We start from the raw sequence: 26,718 nt of genomic DNA, 5'->3' as shown, positions 1-26,718 counted from the left end.
GTCTTCCACCGAGAGAAATGATGAAAATGTCCAGAAAATTGACCAGCTTCTCCATGAAGAGCGTAAGGGGACCACCCGTGAGATTGCCGAGCGGTTGGACCTTTCATATGGAAATGTTAACCAGATTTTGACTGACGACTGGCACCTGCACACACTGCCCTCACTGTGAATGATTTTTTGGCGAAACATGGCATCCCAGTGGCCCCCCCCCACCCTCCAAACTCTCCAGATCTGGTCCCCTGTGACTTCTGGCTGTTTCCGAGGTTCAAGTTGAACCTCAAGGGGAAGATGATTATGGACTGAATGGAAATCCAGTACAGTACACATTGCAGGTGTTCTCCAGCCTCACGAACAAGGACTTCCAGATCTGCTTCCAGAAGTGGGAGGGTGGGATTCAGCACTGCATTGAAGCCTCTGAAGAATATTTTGAGGGTGACTAAAGTTTCACTGTAATATCTTGAAAAATAAAGATTTTATGAAGCCAATCCAGGAACTTTTGGATCACACCTCGTATGATGATGCAATCTTGGTATGGCGTAACATGTGTGACCTTACTCTTGGGTCGTGTTCCTGTGCAAGCCAACCCACACAGCATTTCTCTCTCGCTCTGTGTTTATAACTTGTCTGTGCTTGTTTGAGAAAAATAAAAATAAAAGCATTACAATACTTTAATGTGTCTTGGAAATAAAGACAGTGAACGTCTATGTGTTGTGACAATGAGCTGTAAGTGTAACTGCGTCGCTTCCTCCCTCCCTTTCCTAATGTGAGTCAGCTGGGTGGCTGTCTGTGTCACGTCACCTAGAGGAGCTATTCTTTGTTCAGTACATAAAATAAAAGAAAAAATGTTGCATTTCCATTTGACAATCATTTCACTACACACGAGACCATAAACAGCCGAGAGATACCCCACGCCACTCCTCCCTCCCCCGCTCTGTTTATTCCCTTTATTTTTTTTGACCTTATAATTTTTTTTCCACATTCTGTATGAAAGATTGTGTGTGCATGTAACTACGTAAAGAAGAAAAAAAAAGAAAGAATATGTCTATCTGAAATTATGAGTTGAAAAATAACAGCTCTAAGTTAACTCTTGGCGTCCCTCTCTCTCTCGCGCTGGTTCAGTGAACACCTCCTAGGCTTATAATATATAATTTTACTGTATATACTGTACTGTAATGCAGTGACCCCCATCACCTCTTGACATCTACCATGTGGCACCACAAGCTTGAATTACCCTCATTCTTTGCCTGCAGTGCTGATAAGCGTTAATTTTGGTGTAAGTTTTCTGATTATGGTAGGTTATTTTGGCCCAAAAGTTGGGTATTGGGGTGGGACGAAAGACCAGGAGGAAAGTGCCGTGATGACTCGGAATGGTTCGAGGCCCATGTATTCAGAGTTATCAAGGGTTTACTGTACTGAAAATTCTTAAAACAGTATCATCCACATGAGACTAGTCCTATTACATTCCTAGAACTCAAAAGAATTCAATACTATTATGCTATACATACTGGTGCATTTTTTGTGCAATGAAAAGCACTGAAGGCATGTATGATTGTGCAATGACAAGCAACACTTTCAAGTTACTTAGGCAAAGGTTTATGGTAGTTTGATGGAAAGAGCATCTTCACTAGAGGAAACTGTGGATAATACAACTCAAGTCATAGCTCATGTAAATACGATCTACAACCAATAGACCTACCTAGGGAAACATATTTACAAATATACTCATCTGATTAATAGTACTGAACGAGCATAGTATTGCTTTAAATGTTAGCGCTAGCACAATAACCTTTACATTAAGCTTTTTAAATATTCATCTTAATTATCAAAGCTTAGGAGCAACAATATCAATAAAATATGACACCTATTTGTAACAACATAAACACTGATCTTGAGGACAAAAAAGGCATCTATTAAATTACCTGGTCATTCTATGGAAGGCGTAGGTTTAAAAATGCATTGATTATCTTCAGAGAAGAATGTTTATGGTTTATCTGCCAAGTGCAGTCTATTAGGAAAGTTTAAATCTCTACTACTCATTATATATAATAATAACATGCCATTTCAGACATTCCCAAGATATGAATAACTTGAAATAGATTATAAATCCTTATACCATTTTCATTATCAAAAATTCTTTTCATATCCCTGACAAGCCACTTTTCAGATATAAAAATTAAATGAAAAATAAATCTGACCCTCATAACTCAATCTGCTTAGCCAGTAGCAATGCAATGAATATCCTTTGAGAAGAAATTTATATGGAGTGCAGAAAAAATACTGTACTGCACTGTAGTACTGTATAGTGTTTCCTGTAAATTAATATTAAAGCACCATCTGTCGTACATTACAAAAATACATAGATTCAACTGGTATAGAGCAGCATTTTAAATAATGTACTGTACAGTAGTATTATCATGAACACTGAATCACTTTGACATTGGTCTACAACTTATTATTTTTTTTTAGATTGCTGTACTGTACAGTATAATTAATATCAGATCATATACTGTGTAAGAAGTTGACAAAAGAAATACAACCACATACAACTTCTTTAAGCTATGCAGTAGTTTTCTGTATGACTGTGTATGATATAGCTCACCTTTGAAGGAGATTTTTTTTACATATTACAGCACTTTTATAATAATAATAATAATACCTGCTGTCACTCTTGTAACTTCATATTTCAGCATGGTACAATCATGGATGGTCCTAATGATTTTTCTGATTGACCATGTAAGTACTGTACTGTATAGAAATGGCTTTCTTCATGGAAATCATACAATTTTAAAATATATTATATGAAAATATTGTCAGTTGTGAAATTAACCAACAGAACTAATATATTAAGAACTAATATATTAATCATATATCCTATACCATATGAGCAAATTCATTAAAAAAAGTTAAACTCTTATTTTTAAATCATAACAACAGTGAAATGAGTTTGTATAATATAAATAAGTTAATGTAGCATAACACCTATGTCATCTTTTATATAAAATAATGTATATAGTCATCAGTTTGGGTTTATATATTTCACTTCAGACAAATGAAAAAATACAAAGATGGAGTAAAATAACCAAATTATCAAATGGAGTGAAAAAAGTTTCAAAACCGAGTCTTCAATCTACATAATAAACACCGTAATATAGTTTCATGAAATTTACACTGGTTATTGAAAAGAAATTATTTGTTATCTAAAACAACATATAATATAAACTTAAAAATTTCATTCATTCACAACACACACTGGGATTTTTTGGAAAAAAAGTGAAGTCATAAGTGACGAAACTTTTAAGAAAGTAAATTGTCCTCCAATGACTGAACTACTTAAATGACCTAGAAAATGTTATTTACTGTCCTTACATCATTACTATGTAGCAACAACCATAAATTTCTTAATCCAATTTCTGTACAATTCTGCATTCATCACAGCTAATCATCCAAAGGAGGTTCCATTCCACAAATGATTGCCTTCATAAATGCTGCTGCTGCCAAAGCTGCATATGGCTGCCAATCCTTGTTCCTTGTACCATCCCTGCAAATTATAAAAATAGTGGATTCTTTTTGAGTAGACAAATTAAACCATGCAAAAATGATGAATTGTTTCAGGAAATCCCATTTTATAATTGTCAGGACCTGAAGTCTCATGAATTGTACTCAAGATAAGTGTTGCAACCTGGTTAACTTACTACATTGATGCCAAATGCTAATCAATCAGTAAAATACTCCTGTAGTAAACAGAACCCAAAAACTGGATCTTAACTTTAATACTTGTACTTTTATCCTCTTTGCTACTGATCAGCTCTTTAGCCGCACTGGCGGTTGGTCACGTTTCTGTTACGCACTTTTGGCAAGTACTGGGCATACATTGACTCCAGAATGTAACTGAACCTGCTCAGGTGTTGGTCAGTCTGGTCTTGAAAAAGCTCCCACTTTGTGCCATCACAACACTCTCTGGTAGGTTGTTTCAAGTCTTCACAATTCTCACTCTGAAAAAGTTTGCCCTCGCAGTTTTCCAGACTTGTGATTTCTTCAACCTTGAGCTGTGACCCTTTGTGGGGTGGGTGTCTGCCAGCTCCAGGTATGGACACTCAACTGAGTACTGTAGTGCCCTCTGAGATGTTTATACACCCCAATTTGGTCACCCCTTACCCGTCTGTAACATAAGCTAGGCAGCTGCAGGTGCTCTTATCTCTCTAGGTAGCTGAGGTGCCGTAGTATAGGCATCAGCCTGCTGCCCTCCTTTGGATATTTTCTAATCAACTAACAGTCTCTAGCATATCTCAGGGACCAGATAGGGTAACAGTACTCCAGGCTGGGAAGCACCTTACTCCCGAAGATCGTTACAAGGGATGGACCATCTAGATATCTGAACAACGTTCTTATAAGACCAAGTGGTAACAATTACCACTGAAGGCTGTGCTCTCCCTTGTAAGGAAATGTCCTTAGACTGGTTTTTATGATACTTTTTAAGTACTGCACATTATTATATATTAAATGTTTTATTGTATATTCGCATAATGTTCTCATATCATTATTGTAGGGTTTGTATGTATGAATATGTGTAGGCGTGACTGAAGCAGATGCAGTATGACAGTTTGGGCTAAGTCTCAGCAGCGTGTGAGGCAGGTGGCATGAGCGTGACTGACCAGTAAGGATCGAGTGCTCGGGGGAATTAGAAGGTACGCTCTGTAAGGACATCTCACCAATAAAAGCAAGACAACGCTCCACTAATATTGGACCTCCTACATGGCTCAGTGAACTTGTTACGAACCTACAAGTGCCAGTGATGTCGCGGCATGCGGCATGAATGCAGCACCGAATTCTCGCCTGCCAGCGCTCAGCAAGGTTGTTAGCTTCCTGGCCTCGCTCCACCTGTCATAGCCGCGGCCCACACCGTAGACGTCCTCGCCATACCTCCCGGTGAACGAAGTGCAGCAAGGGCCTGTGTCGCCCGACCCACAGGCAGCTCCAGCACAGCAGGTGCCAGCTCAAGCCCCACCGCCAGAACTTTCCACGCTGGTGAGGTCGTTCAGAGCCATGTCTGAGGCTACGGGGCATGGTACAAGCGCCAAGGCGCCCGCCTCGGCCATGTGTGCAGTAGGTCTGACTAGTGCTTCGTTCAGATTGTGGAAAAAATCTGTCCCACATGGATAAAATTGAACAGGTGGTCAGATAGTGACGCAGTGCATTGCGTGCGTCTGTTGTGCTAGGAGGACCTGCAGCGAATTGTGGACGCCAAGTTCATTGAGGCCAGGTGGACAAGTTTCAGTTTGGAGGAGGAGCTGGAGGCAATAGGCAGGCTGGCCACGAGGAAGACGAACCAGGGTGTCCTGTGGCAGCAATTCTTCATGTCCAGACAAGCACCCGGTGAGTCCATCGCACAATATTTCCATAGTGAGTAGAGACAAGTGATTGACTGCAACTTCGAGTGCCCGCAATGCAAGTGTGATATCTCAGAATACATGTTGGTGAAAAAGGTCATGGCGGCCCTAGTTGACAGTGACCTCAGAAGGGACCTCTACCAAAACTGGGAGAGGTACTGAACGTGGATGTGTTATACAACAAGTGCCTTACGTACGATAGCGCAAAGCGAGATGCTGTTTCGCACAAGTCCCGCTCGGTGGCAGCGTGTGGCAACTCTATCAGCTAGGAAACGGATGAGGGTGACGAGTCTTCCCTGCCCGATGTATGTGATGGTGTGAGCCAAAGACCTCACAAATTGCACGATAAATATCCAAGCAAGTCCATCTACAGCTGCAGGAGTTGCGGACGGGGACACGGCAAGGGAGAGAGCTGTCCTGCGAAGATTCTGACGTGCAGGGGATGCAGCAAGGTAGGCCACCTAGTGAGCTGTTGTAGAAGCAAGGGAAGCTACACCACCTTCCCTGCAAGTCACAGTATCGATGCTGTCTGGCAACATCGAGGCGGTGGCAGACACGGGTGCACAAGTGACGGAGGCTGGACCGTCGCTCCTGAGGACGTTAGGGGTACGAGTGTCGAGACTGGATGTGCCGGTAGCGACACCAGGGGCATCAACAACGCGCCGGTAAGGTGCCTGGGCAGCTGTCGGCTCCGGATCAAGGCTCACGGCAAGTCAATTGAGGAGGAAGCTCGGATTGTGGATTCAGCGAAAAGGATAGTCCTCTCCCTGACGGCGTACAAGGGGCTGGGCCTGGTGCCTGACTCCTTCCCGTTACCCAAACCAGTCATGGCCGCCGACAGCGAGGTGGTCCCCGTGGCGTCCCAGGGCACACTGGTACCACCCAGACGTACCACGTCTGGAGGAGTGGTAGAATCAACACTTCTCGAACACTGTGTTCCAACACCACCCTCTCCCCTCTGCCTGTGATGGACGGCCCACCGCACCACATACACCTCCTCCCCGGTACACACCCACATGCTTGCCACATGCCTGCGCCGGTCGCGAGGCCCTGGGAATTGGAAGTCAAGCACCAACTCGACGAGGACGTGAGGAGGGGCATGATTACCCCGGTGCCGACAGGGGAGGCGGTGAAATGGTGCGCCCGCATGGTAGTGGTGGCCAAGAAAAGCGGCCAGCTGAGGCATACGGTGGACTACCAACAGCTGAACAGGTGGTGCTGTAGAGAGACGCACCACACACCGGTGCCCTTTGACATGGTATCAGGAGTCCCTCGGCACACGCCTACTGGGGATTCCACCAGGTAAGGCTGGACGAGGAGAGCAGCCGCCTCACCACCTTTATCACCCCCTGGGGAAGGTTCAGATACCTACGCACCCCCATGAGGCACTAAACCGCACCCAACGCATACACCCGAAGATTCGATGACACGATTCAAAGGGTGCCAAGGAAATACAAATGCATCGATGACACACTGCTCTACATTGAGGGCGTAAAACAGGCGTTCTGGCACGTATATGACTTTTTGGAGATGTGCGCCCGCAAGGGCATCATACTACAGCCAGAGAAGTTTCAATTCTACCAAAGGTAGGTGGAGTTTGTAGGCTTTTACCTGGGATGGGAGGAGTATAGGCTGGCAGCGGTATGCAACTTCCCCATGCCCGACCGCCTGACCCTGACAGATATCAGGTCGTGGCATGGCCTCGTCAATCAGTTGGCCACTTTCATGGCTACCATGCCAGTGATGCAGCCATTTGCGGAGCTACTGAAAGGGCCAAAGTCCAAGAGGGTGTATTGGGACGAGCACCTCAGAATTAAAATTGAAGAAGACAGAAAACCGTTTGCAGGCTGGCCAGGGATGGCTTGCCGTAAGTCACAACCGACGGCAGTAGTGACTGACTGGAGCAGGAATGGCATCGGGTTTGTCGTCCTCCAGCAGCACTGCTCGGTGTGTCTCTGCGGATACGCCTTTCTGCTGTAGTGGCGGGAGGCGTCCAGCTCTGTGTGGTAGCCGCACGTTGAGTGATGCCAAGAGGATACGCGGCGGTGGAGGGTGAGGCGCTGGCAGTGGTGTGGTGCCTGTAAAAAGCCTGCCTCTTCCTGCTGGGGTGCCCAAATCTCCTGCTGGTGACGGGACCACAAACAGTTGGTGAAGCTGTTCGGAAACAGGGCCCTTAAAGATGTTCTTAACCTTCGGCTGTTCCGACTGAAAGAGAAGACACTGCAACATCGCTTCACCATCAAATACGTCCCCGGAAAACGCAACAGAGCGGCAGATACACTCATCTGGTTACTCGGAAATCTCCCATCCCGGAAGTGTTTTGCACCAATTGTTCCGGTTAATGGGGATATCACTGTAATACGAAGATTATAAGTAAAATAAATGAGAAAATATAAGATATATGAACCAGACATCAATATACTGTACTGTAGTAATAATATGGTTTCAAAAATATCGCGATAATTGTGTTCTTGTAAAATATCGTGTTATAGAAAATCGCGTAATAGAAATAACAGGGCTTATGGAGAAAATAGGGTTAGGTGCAGATTACTCGAAATCGAAAAAATTTAGTAGTTAGCCTAACACAAAGGATAGCACAGTCTAAATAAATGTTACATTCATATCTAATAATGAAATCATACAGTAAATGTAACACTTTACTTGATGGGGGAGAAGGGTGATTTTGAGGTTGATAAAATCGAGCTTCTCTTCAAGTGTTATATCCTTTCTTTTACGATCATCACCGGGAATTCTATCACCAGAACGCTTCTTGTTGATATTCTTCTTTACTATATTCACAGTTAATACAGTGGGGTATGCTATAACGAACGGATCCTACTACGAATATTCCTATAATGAACGGTTTTACCTATAAAATTGAGAATGCTATAACGAACGAAACTCCTACAACGAACATTATTTAATTTTTTTTCAATTTATTGTTTTTTTATTACAAATATTAATGATATTCTTTATTTCAGGGGTTTAGATGCATATTTATGCACTTTTTTACAATTTTTATATATTATATTTTTCAGTGTGAAGTGGTTGTATTTGGGGGCCTGGAACGGATTAATCCTATAACGAACGAATGCTATAACGAACAAGGTTCTAGAACCAATTAGATTCATTATAGCATACCCCACTGTACCACAAAATTGGAGAAATAGTAAGCAAAAATCGCGTTATAGCAAACAAGCGTTCGCGTTATACAAATATCGTTCCTAATTCATAAATCGCGTTAGAGCAAATTCGCGTTATCAAAATACGCGTTATAGCAGAACTCACTGTAATGTCGTTATCCTCAAGAATCAGCGCAAAGTATTTGATTTGTCATTACTTTTCTCTGTTGAGTTGGAAATTGTGGAAAAATCTGGCATCTCCTGTGGAGTTGTTGAGGGAGGCCTTATATCAAATTATTAATGAATAATTATTGGCAAAGAACACATAGTGATAAAATTTACACCATTTAAGATAATTAATAATATTTCAGGGTAATTTGATCACTTTTAAGACATTTCAAAATAAATTTAGGGTAAGCATGTATGTCTAATGAATAAAGGTAAGACACAGGCTGTTAGCACTCCACAGTCAGGTGTCATGGCGATGCCGAACAGACGGTAGTGATTGCTTACCTTTCTGATTCTTCAGTGTATAGTACAGTAAAATCTTATGATGTATTTGATACACAAAATTATTAAAAATATTTCATAAAACTACCTGCAGGCTATATGCATCCATATGCTGTAAATGAAATATAAATGAATTTCGTACATAGACTTGGGCCCCATCCCTGCTGGGTGAGCTACCGCATTATACAGTGAAGCCTGCCCCACAAGGGGTCACAGTTCACGGCTGAGGAAGCCACACAGCTCAAGGGTGAAGAAGCCACAAGTCCAGGAAACAGTGAGGGCAAACTTTTTCGGAGTGAGAATTGTGAACTCTTGAAAATATCTGCCAAAGAGAGTTGTGACGGCACCGAATGTGAGCTTATTCAAGACCAGACTTGATCAACATTGTAGCAGTACTTGCCAACAGTGCATAACAGAGACGTGACCGACCGACCAAATGGCTAACGAGCCAATCAGTGGCAAAGAGGATAAAAGTAAAATCCAAAAATATCACAAATCAAAGACCCTTTTGGCCCCAAGCATTTCAGAAAATGGTTACCTAACCTGTAATTAAAATAATGTAAACTTTCTAACTCCCCATCAACACACAATTCTCCTGCACTATCTCCTCATCCAATTAGTGTTTAAAAAAATGTCACTGCTGAGGAGCAGACACTGCTTTGTAGGATAGTCTTGTGGTGCATACCTATCAGAGAGGCAATTAGTTTAAATATTCATTTAAATTTTATTTGAAAAATCCAGCCATTCATCATCTGTGTACATTTTAGCAACAAGGATAAAACAACAAAAAATTCTGATGCTTCAAATCTATTACTGTATCATATAGGCCTGTTGTTATTACAACCTGACTCTTGTGTATATATATATATAGAGAGAGAGAGAGAGAACACGGAATGCTCACTTTCCGCGGTGTGTGTACCCTTTTACGCGGAGAGCGGCGCAAGCAGGGTGCGCACAAGGTCGCCCAGTCATCAAAACATTACCGAGTTCTTCACCCGCCACCCACCACAGCCGGCCCAAGATAGTGATAGTGAGGATATGGACTTATATGGACTTTGAGGGGTTTGACAAAGAGGCCCTGCAAGCCTCTGTGGTGGATAGTGATACAATTGATACAAGTGATACAGGTGAGGGCCAATAATCTGCCCTCTGCCTCGGAACCAACCCCCCATCCCCGTGTGCCCAGCCATCTTTTCTACTAATGTAAGTGTTAAAAAACCTAATATTATTGATATTTCTCTTAATTATTAATTGTGTGTGCATACCATCATAAAATTAAGAAGTTATTTTTACTACAATGTAGGCATTGTGTCTGAAAAAGTGGAGTTTGGGGGTCGGCCCGGTCTCTATTTCAATTAATCCCATGTGTTATGTTGTTCACTTTATGCGTTTCTCACTTTAAGCGGGCCGCCGTGGGTTCAATTAACTGCGTAAAGTGAGGGTTCACTGTATATATATATATATTACCTTTCACAAAACATGCACATCATGGTATGGTTACTTACTGGTAATCACAAATGCCTCTGATGAGAACATATTGGTCCTTACGATTACCATATACAGATTCTATGACTGCATCAAATTCCTGGTCATATGCAACCACGGAGAGTTGAGAAGCAAAATCTTGTCTCATTTGATCATTCCCAACTACACATCGGCCAGCAGCTATGACACCCAAGTGGATACGGGGCTTTGTGGGGTCTCTGTGAGAAATTAAACTGTAATTACTAGGGGAATTTTCAGATTTTGTTGCATATGATCTACCTTCAAAATACTCTCGAGAAATTTGTCAACTTACAGCATGTTGAAAAGGAAGGCTTAACAGTGTATGAGTGATGCAAACCTCAATTATCATAAAAATAAAAATGCTAATTCTTTTGTTCATAAATACACACTGTTATGCTAAAATGTTTTTCCATCTTCGCTTAAACAGCACCTGACATTAATTTTCTATAAAATATGTCCTCTGAGCATCACTCAGTCTTTCCATGCAAGAATACAATAGGATTTCTGTACAGTATTTCTTCTTTCCAACAAATACAAATTAACATATTTCTTTGATTTCTTCAGTGATATTAACTGCAAGTAACTTAAGATACACTATAATATCCCCTACTAAGCCTAAAATTTTTAAAAGCAGATAATGTACACACAATTCTGAGATGTGTGTTTTCTTTGAGATTTTAGTAAAGTATAAAGGTAAAGTAAAATAGTTGAACATATTGTTTTTATTCATGATGGAATAAAAGAAAGAGGAATAAATGAAAAAATATGCCTAGGGCTAAATTTCATCTCTTAGGTTGAAATACAATAGTACTAATTCAATGACAATATTTCAGTTAGTATACCCACCTTATATTCTCTGAACCATCAGGGGGGAGAGGATGAGAAACTTCAATCACATCAGACCCACCAATACTCATATATAATTTGTCCGTATCTTCATTCGGTCGAGAAAAGTCCATTTCCTGAGCTGACAATTTGTTATTACCCTCAGTCATGTAGTGAATCCAAGGAGTAAGGCCACCTTTTTCTTCTCCCTGAAAGCAATTCATAATTATTTAGCAAACATATAATTAAACTGCACCTTTTCAAATAATAAAACAATGGCAATTACAATAAGATGAGGGAGGAAATAAGAGGTATTCATGGGCCTGACTAGTTGATAAATAAGAATGTGGATACTGCACTACCCCAAATATCATAGTGAACTATCTGACTGATGAATATATAACCTAACCTAACCCACTGGCTCTAGGATTATGAGGAGATCATTAGCCATGAACTATGCAATAGATGATGAAGTTAACAAATTTTATCAGAATTTCAAGAGATGGGTTATGACAAATTATGAGCATGACAGAAGGATGAATTCTAGGCCCAGGAACCAAACCAAGTCGAAGTGTAAAAGGGCTGGAGAAATATATAATTTCCAGAGGTGGACGGCAAACAAGGCTAATGACGTGTGGGTGTATGAGACCCGAAACTCGAAGATGGTAGTTATGCAGACTCAGATCAGGAGAAGGCAGAGAGGTTAAATTCTTTTCCTCGGTGTTCACGAGAGAGAATTCACACAACTTCCCTGAGCTTGAGGAAAGACAGTTTGACACAGCGCTGATGCACATTTAGTTCTGGTGTAACAGGACCTTAGTGTTATATAAAATTGCACCCCAAAATAAATAAAAAAACACACACAAACACACACACACACACACATAACAATTATCATGAACTTTTTGGCTCTCTACTTCCTTCTCAGAGGGAAGTCAGGGTCTTGCATGTTAAGCACAACACCGGGCGAGCCAGTTAGCCACAACTAATCAGGCCTGAGCTAGTAACTTTCTCAAAGGGTCAAACCTTAATGAGGTTACTGTACTAACATTTCCTAGGTGAGACAGAGTTTACAACCTGTGAACAGGGAAGTGCCCCACATATCTCTTGAAGGCAACATACAAGTATTACTCAGACTTCTTCCCTGGAGAGGATTCACCCAATATCCTCTTAGTTCTCATCAGTGTACATAGTGTGTAACTAAAACAAACCCCCCAAAATACTAAGAAGTATTTACCTCAAGAACCTGCCACTCAAAAGAGTTCCAGAACTTAAGTACAGTGATCCCTCGGTTAACGAGCGCCTCGGTTAACGAGATTTCGGTTAACGATTTACCTTCCATAAGATTCTTAACTTCGGTTAACGAGCAATCCCTCGATTAACGAGTTTTTTACGAGCCGACTTCAACATTTTTTCGCTTGCATTTGGTGGTCCACCAGCTGTAGTATTAGTCCGCCAATACAGTAATCGGTTTTAGGGTTTAATTTCCTTACTATTTTAGTAAATATCAAGAAGTTTATACTATTCAATAATTTTAAAAGTTTAATATTAACTTTTTTAGTCATTTTAACAATTATTGAACATAATTGAAGGTAAAGAAACTAGTTTCTGGCGTGTCATCCAGCCTTTTAACACACCAGACAGGCATTAGTCTCTCTCTGTTTTCAGTGGAGGTAACATCTTGCTTGAGACTCTCTTCAACTAAACACTTTTTTCTGTGTTTCCAAGCAAATTATTGGTCATTTTGAAATTTATTTTACATATTGACAATATATAATGCAGTGCAGTGTTGATTTAAAGAAAATAATCTTGAATTACACCAAGAGAACTAAAATTTTATGGGTGAAATGGTGCCCTTCTCCTTCACCCCCATTCTAATTCCCATCATCATCATCACCATCCAGGAGCCTTCTACATACACACCTCAAAGTAAGTGTACTTTTCTACCTTTTTTGTTGAATTTAGGCAATTTTCGGTGAGCTGGAACCAATTACCCAAAAACCCATTGAAACAATGGTTTCGGTTAACGAGTTTTCGGTTAACGAGCAACCTGCTGGAACAGAGTGTGCTCGTTAACCAAGGGACCACTGTACAATATAGAAGTTATAAAAAGACACTATAACAAAGGTTCATAAGAGCCCTGGTCTTGATACTGTGCATCCCAGTGTTGTGCAACAAGCTAGTTGAGCTACTTAAAATCCTGCTATACAGATACAGTATATGGATGAGCAATGATGACGGTAGCAATGCGTGTGATGGAGGGTGCGGGAGGGAGTTTTGAGAATTGCAATTACCCCGGTAAATGCCAGGTAGCAATGTGTCCTCCTAATATTACGTACATAAGTAATTATTAGATGTTTTAATTGCCTGTATGTTGGCCTGGCGAGTTAATGCTAGGCATTTACATACCTAGGTATAAAGCTAGACGTCACATTCTGGATTGAACAAAAATAACATACGGAATTTTTCTGAGCATTGGTGAAGTTTCCATGTCTAAACTACACATCTGGCATGGAGTACCATTGCTATGGAGGCTTCACTACAGTCGGACAGACACAGAGCACTATTTATTTATGCAAACACTATTTAACTTTTACAATATATTCTTATAAATAAAATATTCTACTGAACACTACACCAGAGGTGGGGGTTGAAGATATGACCTGTGGGACAAATTTGGCCCTACAAATTATTGCTGTGGCTCGCCATTGCATTAGCAATAGGGAAAACAAATGTTTTTTTAATCTTAGTAAATATCAATATGTAGTAGCAAGACTTGCTCATCACCTGTTGACCTGGCCTTGGGAATACCCCAAGTATGGTTATCCATAGGAAATAGGATTAGGTATAGAGAGGCCAGTAAACCCTTACCTGAGAAACCAATTCTCGACTTATGACGGGATGGCTACATCTCACTCGTGTGTCCACTGACTTGGGCACTAGAGAAGCTTAGTCTTCTCTCTGCTTCTCACTGAAGAGCATGTTACTGTGGTCTGTCCAAATTTTTGCTCGTGGATGGAAAAGTAGTTGTGCTTAATTTGCAAAGACAGTGTGGCAGTGTTAAAGAATTACAACTTACTTCACCATTTTGAGATCAAGCGTGCGGGCGGTGTTGAAGGGTGTGCGGGTGGTGTTGAAGGGTGTGTGGGTGGTGTTGGGGTGTGCGGGTGGTGTTGAAGAGTGTGTGGGTGGCATTCGGGGTGTGCGGGTGGCGTTCGGGGGTGTGCAGGTGGCGTTCGGGGCGTGTGACGTGGGTGCGTCGCGTGGTGGCGTTCAGGGGTGGGTGCGTCGGTGCGGGCGGCGTTCGGGGTGTGCCGGTGGCGTTCGGGGTGTGCTGGTGGCATTCGGAGTGTGCCGGTGACGTTCGGGGTGTGTGGGTGGTGTTGGGGGTGTGTGGGTGCCACACTGTCAGTCCCTTGAAATATGCTGGGGAATGTCAGTTGATTGAAAATGTCCAAAAATAAGGGGCACCTCTGGTACAAAGAGAGATTAAAATGCCTGCAGTTGCCTAGCTTATACTATAGGCAACCAAGGGGTGACTTAATAGAAGTCTATAAATACCTCTGAGGGCATTACTCAGTTGAGTGTTCACACCTGGAACTAGTGGATGCCTGCCCCAATTGGGGTCACAGTTTGAATAAGCCACAAGCTCAGAAAATTCTCAGGGCAGAAATTTTGTAGAGAATCGTGAACTATTGGAACAACCTGCCAGTGTTGTGTTGACACCAAGTGCTAGCTCACTCAAGACCAATGCCGGTGCAGATACATTCTGAAATCACTGCTTGCCAACAGTGTGGAGCAGAGACATGACCAACTACCAATACGACTACAGACCCATCAGTGGTGAAGTGAATAAGGTAAGGATAAAGACAAGTAAGAAAACTTTACATCACAGAGAACTGTAAACAGGTACAATATATAAAATAATTAACATGTAATTTCCCCACTTAAAAAACACAAAAAATTATAAATATTATTAAAGTAGTATAATGACTAAAGATCTTGAAATAAAGTAAGAGATTAAAAGCAACTAATACCATACACTTCAATGCTTAAAACATTTTATACCCTCTAAGGCCTGGAAACATTTCTCACCTGCTGTTTTAACTGGTAGGCAATATTCTGTAGACTCAAATCTGGAGGGCCCCATGACTTAGTTTCAAACTCATATGATCCACTCTCTAATGTTTTGGCACTGTCACAATACATGTAGATGAACCTGGAACAAAATTATTATTAAATAAATATTGCAATGTAAAGTTATTGCTCTGGATACTGGTACTGTTTACTGGAAATGGTAGAATGTATAATAAATACAATGCATTAACAAAAAATAATAATATTGGAGTAGTATTAATAACTGCAGGGCTGGCTCTTGGGTTATTGACACCATTTTTGTGTTATTCTGGATGTTTTAAAGTAGTTAAAACACATTAATTTAAAATTCTGAAAGAAAATGTTTTTTCCACACAAGGATTACTATGGCTTATCATTTCAGCCGTAATCTTGAAAAAAAAAATAATTCCCAAATCTCAATACATATACAGCAACTCCCCAAAAAACAACATTGGTTTCAAAAATTCCTTTACCCAACAAACATCCTAAAGGACAGATGGTAACATGAATGATAATTCTACTACCCGACAAACCTCCCACTAAATGGCAGTGTCTTGTAGTTTTGCCGGTTGGAAGCTGTTGTTTTGTTGGTGCACCAATCGCTCCTGACATTCAGTTTGTTTGTTTGAATTCACAGTTGAGGGTAGTGGTGTGCTTATAGAAGTGTTAGTTTTATTCTACCCTTATTAAACTGCATCATGACTCTCAAACATAAAAAAAAAATCTAAACCAAAAGCACTTACAGAAAAATATATAAAATGCAGTGTGTCTCGATACTGGTATCCCTCGTTGAACAAGAGGATTTTGTTCCTGAAGAACATTACATTAAATGAAATACTTACTAAATGAGGGATAACAATAAAGCATGGAGGGTGAACAACAAGTACAAACGACATGGCGGTAAATACTGAATACAGCATAGTACCACATACAGTAGGGTCTTAAGGCGTGTGAGATTTACACCCCCCGTGATATATATATATATATATATATATATATATATATATATATATATATATATATATATATATATATATATATATATATATATATATATATATATATATATATATATATATATATATATATATATATATATATATATATATATATATATATATATATATATATATATATATATATATATATATATATATATATATATATATATATATATATATATATATATATATATATATATATATATATATATATATATATATATATATATATATATATATATACACTACCCAAAGATTATTAGGTTAGGTGTGAAAAAATCTGCAGATTACAATCACAATGTTAATATTACTGTACGTACGAAGACGAACATGAAATTTGATGTACAGGTACAGCCTTCAATACAGAACACTCTGGATTTGGCGGAAGGAATTTTTTCCATTACTTTTCACTCGATTTAGTGAACTAGTTCGCTAAATCAAGATCAATTCCATTAATACGCTCACACCTATGGAGACACCTCAGACATGATATGTACATAAAAACAATAGAATCATTACTCATGTCATACCTTCAACTAGGGGATTCGGTGTTTGTTATAATTTTTTTTCTATGATTTCCAAACTCTTTCCAATTGATAGCCGCACTCTTTTGACTTTCTCTCCCACACCGCTTCCTTTCTGAGACTTTTGAGAGATTTTTGGCATGATGTCTAAGCACAGAAGTTAGTTGATCGAGAGGTAGCAGTGAACTACACATAGTGGTGGCAGAACAGACTGAGCAGATGTTAACAAACCCCACATGCCAAGCGGCGCATTTGGAGTGGAATTTAATGGAATCACACTCAATTTAGCGAACTAGTTTGCTAAATTGAGCGAAAATAACGGAAATTCAATTTAGCGAAAATTTTGATATAACAGAAAGGGGTGACTCGAATTAGTTTGTGAATTCACTCATATGCAATGATGCTATTCCTACCAGGAATTCAATCAATGCTCGCAAAGTTCAGCCTTATGCAAGATGTCATACACCCCGATATGGCTTCCAACCCTGATGACTCTGCAGATGTCACACCATCACCCACTATGTAAAACCTCCACCACCATCTCCATCATCTCGTCCACCCAAGTTGATGTATCTGCTTTTATTGTTAAGTACACTGTACTGTACACTTGCTTTTTAAAAATAATATTGTATTGATTTGTTTTATGGTTTATTTGTCTTGAAAATGGGTCTGGAACATTTTCATTTTCGGTTATGGAACACATCATATTTTTTCCCATTTAACTAAGTATTCAAAATATGAAATTTCAATTTATGTGAGGGTTTTTAGGAACACAACCCTCGCTTATATCAACGACTTACTGTACAATGGCCATGGTTTCTAAGTACTTTTGTTCAAGGTATCCTAATGTACAGAAGGAAAAAGTATGTAAAATTGTAAATTACAGTTAACCCTCGCAATTAGAGGACAATTAGGGAGGAGATGGCGTCAGAATGTGGCAAATGTCTGGACAAACCAAGTACTGTAATGAAGGCGCGTTAATGATAATCATAATACAGTGGGGTATGCTATAACGAACGGATCCTACTACGAATATTCCTATAACGAACGGTTTTACCTATAAAATTAAGAATACTATAACGAACGAAACTCCTACAACGAACATTATTTAATTTTTTTTTTTTTTTACTAATTTATTGTTTTTTTATTACAAGTATTAATGATATTCTTTATTTCAGGGGTTTAGATGCATATTTATGCACTTTTTTACAATTTTATATTATATTTTTCAGTGCTAAGTGGTTGTATTTGGGGGCCTGGAACGGATTAATCTTATAACGAACAAGGTTCTAGAACCAATTAGATTCGTTATAGCATACCCCACTGTATTGTACATGGACTGTATCAACAATAACAATAATAAGGTATTAATAATAATAGAAATAATGTTTGTTTGTTTTTAATAATACAGTAATTATAACAACAATAATTATATTAGTGTATTACTCAATAAATGGCACATGCCGGGTACTGGTAGTTGAGGGAGATGCGGACAGGGTCCATTTTAGCAGTGGGGGAGTAAATGTGGCATACAGACAGAGAGAGAGACCAGATATGAATTTACCACATCTAGATATCGTCCGGACCAACCGAAATCCGGATCTGAGAAGTCCAGAAGTGCGAGGGTTTACTTTTAGAAACACTTAAATACTAACAACATTTTAACTCTAAATGTATATTACTTACTTTTGTCCACTAGGGGGTGCAGAAACCACAACATCTCCAAGACGAACATGTTTATTGTAATCTGTATATTGAGGAACTCCTCCTGCTGTTCCTATTAGGAATACATGGTCAACTTTCTGGAAAGTTCCTGTAAATACAAAGAGAATTTATAAGACCATGCCAACTTAGCATGAAAGAATGAAAGTGGGTCCCATAAGCCTGATGGCCCGTAAGGGTAGTATGAATACAAATGTCCCAAGATAAAGCCTTCAGGACACAAGTAAGACAGTGTGCCTGGCTGGTAATGTATTATATCAAAGGTCACTTTCCCAGAGGTTCCAGCTGGGTGGACTGGGGTTACTCTACTCTGTGATGAGCCACAGGTCTTGAGGCAGCATCAGTTAGGTCAATGACAAGTGTTATATCCATCCAGCTGCCACGTTCTGCATAAAGACTTATAAAACAGTCTAGAGCTAGCAGAATAGAGATATTACCTTAATATAAGTGGCTAATTTTTATTAATTGGTTAGAAACCGTGACTGCCTTCAAATTCAGGGAAACATCTTAGTCCATACTGAAGCATTTCATTAGATCTTTCTTCTGCACTCTGGCCATTCTTCAGGATCATGTGACAATAATTTTCCAGATAAAGAAAAGCAACTCACTTTTATGTGACTAAAATTTATTTATTTTGTCTAACTTTTTCAGGGTTAGCCAGAATAATTGGTGCACAGCAGTTCCAGGTTTGAGAGATTTCCGGGAATGGAGACTAATTCTTTCATCCCTGAAATTTTTCAAGGTACAGTACTGTACTGGGAAAGTTTTCCGAGTCTAAACTACACATCTTGCACAAACAGACAGACAGCTGTGTTTATTTATGCAAACACCACTGTACAGTACATGTACAATATATTGTAAATAAACATAATATTGTATACTACTGTATACAGTACTGTACACTACATTGTACAGGTATCCCTCGTTTAACAACGGAGAGGCGTTCTTGAAAAATATAACGTTGTGAAATTATCAGTAAATGAGGGATAACAGCAAAGCATAGAGGACGAACAACAGGTTCAAACGGTAGGATGGTAAACACCGAGTAGAGTATACTGTACGTATTCCCTAATAATTATAAACAAGTTTGTTATACAGGGGTCCTCGCTATCCAAGTCATTGATATCCGTGGTTTCACATTTGAGGCCAAATTATTGCTGAGTTTTACGGAAAAAGTCCTGAACTTATGAGTATTGCAAATAATAATGTTACAATGGCATGTTGCCATTGTAACATGTAATGAAACTATAAAAGTTGTGGAATAATCATTACAACACAGTACTCTAATGTGGCTTAGAAATAAAAGAAAATATAATATAAATCTATAAATAAGAAAAATTAAGAGCATGGGTGTATGTGTGGCAAGTGAATGTGTCACCAACTCACGAAGTCGCACTCAGAGCAGGGGAGGCTGAGCTGTGAGATATGTTATAGTTATATTTCAACTCATATTTCAGGTAGATATACATAATTTTTTTTTCACTGTTACATGCACACACAATTGTTCATACAGAATATGCAAAAAATTATAATAACTATCATAACATCAAAAACATAAAGGGAATACAGCAGACCCTCAACATTCATGGGGTTAGGTTCCTCAGAAACACTGTGATTGTCAAATCTGCTAATATTAAATTTAAGGCCTTATGGGAAAAATGGGGATAGGGGATCCACACCCACGAAGAAGAACCTTTTTTGAGTACAGTATACTGTACAGTACTCTCGATTTAACTGAATACGATATAACGAACTATCGATTTAGCGGAAGGAAATTTTTCCGTTATTATTCACTTGATTTAGTGAATTAGTTGACTAAATCGAGATTCATTCCATTAATAAGCTCATACCTATGGAGACACCTCAGAGTAATACAAAAATAAATAGAAAATAGAGATAAAAAACATTGTGTCTATGGGAAAAGATAAATTTCCCCCCATTCTCTAATATCAGGTCATTTATTGTACATAAACTTTTCTCATTTGCAGTGAAGGTGGGTTGAGGGATTAGTGGTGTCATATTACTGACCTGATGCATTGTCGGGTGGGGAATTAGTGGGTCTCACGACCAGAAGCTGTCTTGAATAAAGAAGAAAGTAATATACTGTACACTGTACTCTTGTTAATTTGGATTTCAGCTTAATTGTTATGTTTATTTTTTTAATGAATAAACAAATTGAATTCAGAACGAATCTGAAATAGCTGTACGTTGTGAAAAGTCAATTACTGTATTATTATTATAAGAATATACAGTATTATGAAATAGATTAAAATGAATGAATTACAGTATCGCAATTAAATATTAATTATATTACGATACAAAATTGCAGAGACACTTGCACAAACACTTGCCCCATTTTTCCTGATTAAACGCACAGCTGACTCGTTAACACTATAATGGCGTCCCACAGACGCCTCACTATCACCCCTAGCAAAGCAATCACTATTTCTTTTTGCTTTTTGCATTTGATCCACTCACCCCATTCATTGTATGCTTAAGAGGCATTAATAGGGACAAAATGTCACCAAAAACAGCATTAATAGCGAAGAAAATAGCCGAGTAGCAGGTGTTACCATAACGGAGGCTGGAGACTGAGAGAGCGTGCTATGATGCACGCCATCCTGCGTGGTACAGTCGTGTATAGTAAACACAAAACACAAGTGTCCAGCGAAACCAGACTACAAAACTACGGGAAAACTCGACCACAAAATGTGAATAACCAAACCTCATGCCCGTGAATGATGAGCAGGTATACAATGGTTGTACCGGTGAATATTGAGGGTTTACTATAAACATTTCTAACGTGCATGGGAGTTAGCACACAGATCTGGGGAGAGGAGAGCGATGTAGGGAATCTCAGCTGTTCGCTGTCTCCTGTGTTCCATGTGTAGTGAAAAGATTGCCAAATGGCAATGCAGTATTTTTTCTTTTATTTTATTTATTATTATTAATTTTATTTGTTAATATTATTTTAATTTATTCCTCACATTTACTGGTACAGTATGCATGCATCGCAATTCAGCCAGGCAGTCACTTAGCTAACTCATGATACATGTGTAACTGTTGGCTGTGTATGTTTTGACGTCACATAAGGGGGGAAGAGTGTGGCTAGCCGCAGTTACAACTCACTGCTTCAATACTACATACATTCACTTCCCACACATATCCCACCCAATCTCTTCATTTTCCTTATTTTATAGCTTATATTATATTTTCTTTATTTCTAAGCCACATTACAGTATTATAATGATGCGCACTTGGAGCACAGAATCCCCAGTTTTTCCGACTTCCCCCCTGTATTTTGCCCAGTGAGTCAAACATTACAAAACTGAAAAATTACCATTATTAAATAAAAAAGGGAGCTAAAAATTTTATATCACTATACCAAAATATCATTAAGTGAATGATCATTAAACGAGGGATACCCGCATACAGTACAGGTATGTAGTATAATTACTCCATAATGTATCAATTTATTAATTTTAAGCAGTTGTAATTCTGCATTACAATTCTATTAAATATATTTGTAATTTGGCATGGCTTTGGATATCATTTTGACCAGTTTTTCTTTTCTTAAAAGAAAAAAAAAGTTATGTAAAATTTTTTTAAACCTTATTTATGATTTTCAGGAAATTTCAATGGCATTGATAAAACCATCATGATCACTACAATGTAGAAAAAAAATGGTTAAAATAAAACATTCATTTCTGGGGAGGAAAACTGCACTTTTTGTGAATGACTCTGAAATCACAGGCAGTGCTCCAAGGGTTAAAAAACAATCCCTGATAAAAGTGACTTACCAAGCAGTCTAGTTGTTGTGTTCCCTGCAGCAATGGAGGCTGAGCGGTCATGACCAACAGTTGGAAGTTTTGTACATACAACACGATGTGCACCAATGTTTCCCAATGTGTAAATGTTGCTTTCACCTGAAATTTAAATTGGAAAGTGTTAAATTCATAGATGATTGAACTACGAATAATATTGACAGACATAAAATAATCTTAAAAGAATTTGCAAGAGATATATTAAGGACTTTAATGAATATAAGTTTCAGTGCAATATTAAAACATTTTTTCTCTCCAGATAAAAAACTCTATGTAGTTACAAAATTACATGCATACATTAGTATAACTGGATAAAAATATTAAAGATGTAGAAAAATGTAGAGTGTACAATAAAAACTTATTAAAAAAATTATGAACTTACACACAATATGTACATTTTTTTTTTTTAAAAGCCAGTTTTAAAATAAAGAGTAAGAAGCTTAATTTTTCTGGGGGATTTAAATGTGTAATCAAAGGTTAAACATGGTTATGTACTCTGCATAATATTTTTCTTTTGATTCAAAGAGCATAAGCAGCCTTCAGGATTTTTCCCAGGTTCAATAATAACTACCTTATTACCTATGAGCTGATGCCTAAGTTATGACTATGAAATCATACTTACTTCTCATGCAGTACACCAGCAATTATGTTTGTTTTTTATTCACCATGTGTACACACATGCATGCACGTACACACACACAATGTAGATGATCATTTACCGAGCTTAAGGGGCAGTTCACTTGGACGGCTAAGCATTAAGCATGGTTGGGGTCCCACCAGGAGAAAAAGAGCTTCTTCTAACACAACTACTGTACTGTATATGCGAGGGTTGTCTATCACCACCACTATCATTCTGTCCCTGCTTGTTTAGTGGCTAACTATAATACCTTTCAGACACATACAGATAACTAAATAAATGTCTGTCTGTCTGTCTGTCATGGGTGTGGAGTGGTCGTGTTGACGTCTTGGCTGGCTAAGTTCATGAGCAGTGTGGCTGCGTCACGTGCGCACAATTACCCAGCTAACAAATATTTATAGCACTTAATACACTTGGAATTAGGGTATTTATAATAAATAAAAGCATACAATAGTATATTGTTTTCATGCTTGCATGTTTTATAACACCAAAATTCAGTAGCTGCACAAGTGCCATAAATATTTATGTATAAGCAAAATTAATTTCTCCAATCACAGTCCGTGCAGTTGGCTGGCCACTCACTGCAAAGTTGCCGCACTTTCTATTTAACTTACAATATATCTACCAAATAACACAATAAAAATCTTGTAATAGGGTTAAAAATTTAAATTTAACAGATGATAAAAATGATAAGTATGTGACTAATATTAATTTGCCAAACCAATTTATATAAATCAATGTATTACTGCACATTAACATTCTCGTGATCACCTGAAATTTATTTAATGACCGTCACTGGTTCTGTTTGGAGCCAGCAGAATGACTAGACATCGTGGAGAAGATATTTTTTTCCATAGCACTATTTGTTGCTACGAAATTGTCAAATATTTATTCAAATGATGCCTTCCTATGTAAAAATGGCTGGGAAATCATATGAAACCCTAAAAAATAAGTGAAAAGTGAGAGTTCACTGTTGATTCCTCTTCGTGCTGTACCCACATCATTACATCAGTCAGTATAAAATGCACATGGCAAGAAAAGTAAATCACAAGAATTGTGAACTCTCGGAACAATCTACCCGAAAGTGTTGTGACAGCACTGCGTGTGAGCTCATTCAAGGAAAGATTTGACCAACACTGCAGCAGATTCCAATATATTCAGGAGCCAGTTCACACTCAGAACTTGCCAATAAAGAGTAATAGAGACGTGACCGACCGCCCAAGCAGCTAATGGGCCGATCAGTGGCGAAGAGGATAAAAGTAAAAAGTGAAGTAAAAGTATGAGGAAGACAATGGTGTAATCAGAAAAAATATAATGAAAAAAGTAATGGAGTGACAGAAAAAAAAAGTAAAAATAAGTTGTGGTTAAGCAAGCAGTTGTCAAAATGTTTAAACTGTACACATTTTATTCCTTGCTACTCTTTTTTTGTAGACATCTTTTGAACATATTTTTTTATGATGGATTATTAATTTACACATATCAAGTTAGAGAAATTGACCAGTTGGAAACTTCTGAGACAAATATTTAAATTTTGGCAATAATATTTCCACTTACCACAGAGATAAGGTAGACCTTGGCATATGCACGACAGTGGTGATGCCGGTAGGAATACTTATCAAATAAGCACAATATATTCATTATAATTCACCATATGCATGCCTCTACTGCACTACATTTCACTATCACTTATTATTTTTCCAAGCTAGGCCTATACCATACTGTACTGTATTATGACATGATTTTGTGTGGTATTTGTGACTCCTATTGAGAGTAGCCATTCCACCGTCTCATAAATTCAAAAACATTTCATGATTTCATTCAAAATATTTCAATATACATCACTTTATTACATCATAAAAATGTATATCGATGGTGTAGCCGATAAATATTTATAAATAACGTCCACTTGGCCATTGCAGTGTCTCACAAATAATAAAAAAATTAATAAATAACTACCCACCTGGGGGCCCTACCTCTTAATACATGTAGCAGGGAAATTTTTTACTTCTAGCTTGAGGGAGTACAATACTGTAAAAGTATATACCCTGTAGTACTGTATGTACAGTGCTGTATATTATCAGAAAAACCTCTTGCATGGAAAAAAATCAGTAGGTGTCAATACAGTATATCTAATATGTACATAAAAATCAAGCATAGTATTGAATATGCCATCATTATCAAGATATGTTCAGTAAATGCAAATATTACAGGCACATCAATAAAAGGGAACCACTACTTTGACTGTAGGAAATACACTAGCTATTAAAATAATCTGAATGGGAATTGTAATTGGATGAAAGATTGGAAGGACTTTAAAACCAATAATAGAATGGAATATAATAAAAATGGCTATTGAAAGCAGGCAAATGACATAAACTCCAATAAAATTGAATGAAAGAAATACTGTAGTACAGTATTAGGTAGTTGAAAATTTTATGTAAATTAAGGGCTAGTAGAAAAGTCAATGTATTTTATATACATTATGTCATGTGGCTGGTGAAGTATGTCTCTGGAAATATAATGAGCAGTGAATTGAAAGTACAGTACAGTAGTTGAGAAAAAACTCCTTCAAATATGATGTCATAGAGAAGTATGTATGTAATTTTACCATAGTAAAATTACACTGAAGAATTATTTAAAAAAAATATATATACTGTATATATATATATATATATATATATATATATATATATATATATATATATATATATATATATATATATATATATATATATATATATATATATATATATATATATATATATATATATATATATATATATATATATATATATATATATATATATATATATATATATATATATATATATATATATATAACCACAAGGAAAGAAAACCGAAGTTCCTAAAGCACTTTCATCTTCTTTCCTTGTGGTTATCAGCATATACCTCTGAGCACCTACAGTGATTTACTTGCATATATATATATATATATATATATATATATATATATATATATATATATATATATATATATATATATATATATATATATATATATATATATATATATATATATATATATATATATATATAATATATATATGTATATATATATATCTATCCACATTTACCAAAAATGTCAGTTGGAAGTTCAAGTTTAATGACTTTTATGTACAATAAAGCCAAAATGTATAAAATAACCATCCACCTGAATATGTAGACTACCATGCTCTATCATGCTCAGGTTGCCATGCACATTACCGTAAGTACCACCTGTAAAGAAAGCAGCCAGGGAAAATTTAATGGGTTAGTAGGTAAGAGAGATATAAACATTTTTAAAATCTAGATGGAGGGAACCCCTGGGAATAATGTGACAACAAAGGATCATATACAGGTCACTAATGTTTCAAAACCATAGATAATTGCATTCAATAAACAACTACTACAACAGATGGTTGGAGAGATGATAATAATAGTTAACTTTCAGGTGATATTACTTTATGTCTAATTTATTTCTAATTCCACAATTACACCCAGAGACGTGGTGGACCGGCCAATTGACTAACGAGCTGATCAGTGG

General features: G+C 37.9%; 1 protein-coding gene across 4 annotated transcripts in view; it reads right to left on the bottom strand.

Moving 5' to 3' along the window:
• The window catches only part of LOC121855722, a 154,457-nt gene continuing 127,739 nt past the window's right edge, over positions 1 to 26,718 (bottom strand). For 3 of the 4 annotated variants that reach the window (XM_042350812.1, XM_042350813.1, XM_042350815.1), the window contains exons 9-15: positions 26,400 to 26,411; positions 22,514 to 22,639; positions 18,678 to 18,804; positions 15,446 to 15,569; positions 11,372 to 11,559; positions 10,525 to 10,722; positions 1 to 3,538 (exon numbers count right to left, since the gene is read on the bottom strand). In XM_042350812.1, coding sequence (XP_042206746.1) covers positions 3,436 to 3,538; positions 10,525 to 10,722; positions 11,372 to 11,559; positions 15,446 to 15,569; positions 18,678 to 18,804; positions 22,514 to 22,639; positions 26,400 to 26,411 — 878 coding nt within the window. In that variant the 3' untranslated portion in view covers positions 1 to 3,435. The remainder of the gene's footprint in view (positions 3,539 to 10,524; positions 10,723 to 11,371; positions 11,560 to 15,445; positions 15,570 to 18,677; positions 18,805 to 22,513; positions 22,640 to 26,399; positions 26,412 to 26,718) is intronic. The other variant, XM_042350814.1, reaches the window with a different exon arrangement.

Source organism: Homarus americanus, unplaced genomic scaffold (genome assembly GCF_018991925.1).
Source record: "Homarus americanus isolate GMGI-L3 unplaced genomic scaffold, GMGI_Hamer_2.0 scaffold21353, whole genome shotgun sequence".
NCBI classification, from domain to species: Eukaryota; Metazoa; Arthropoda; class Malacostraca; order Decapoda; family Nephropidae; genus Homarus; species Homarus americanus.
The sequence above is the reverse complement of the archived record's forward strand: the minus strand, read 5'-3'. Positions and strand labels throughout refer to the sequence as shown.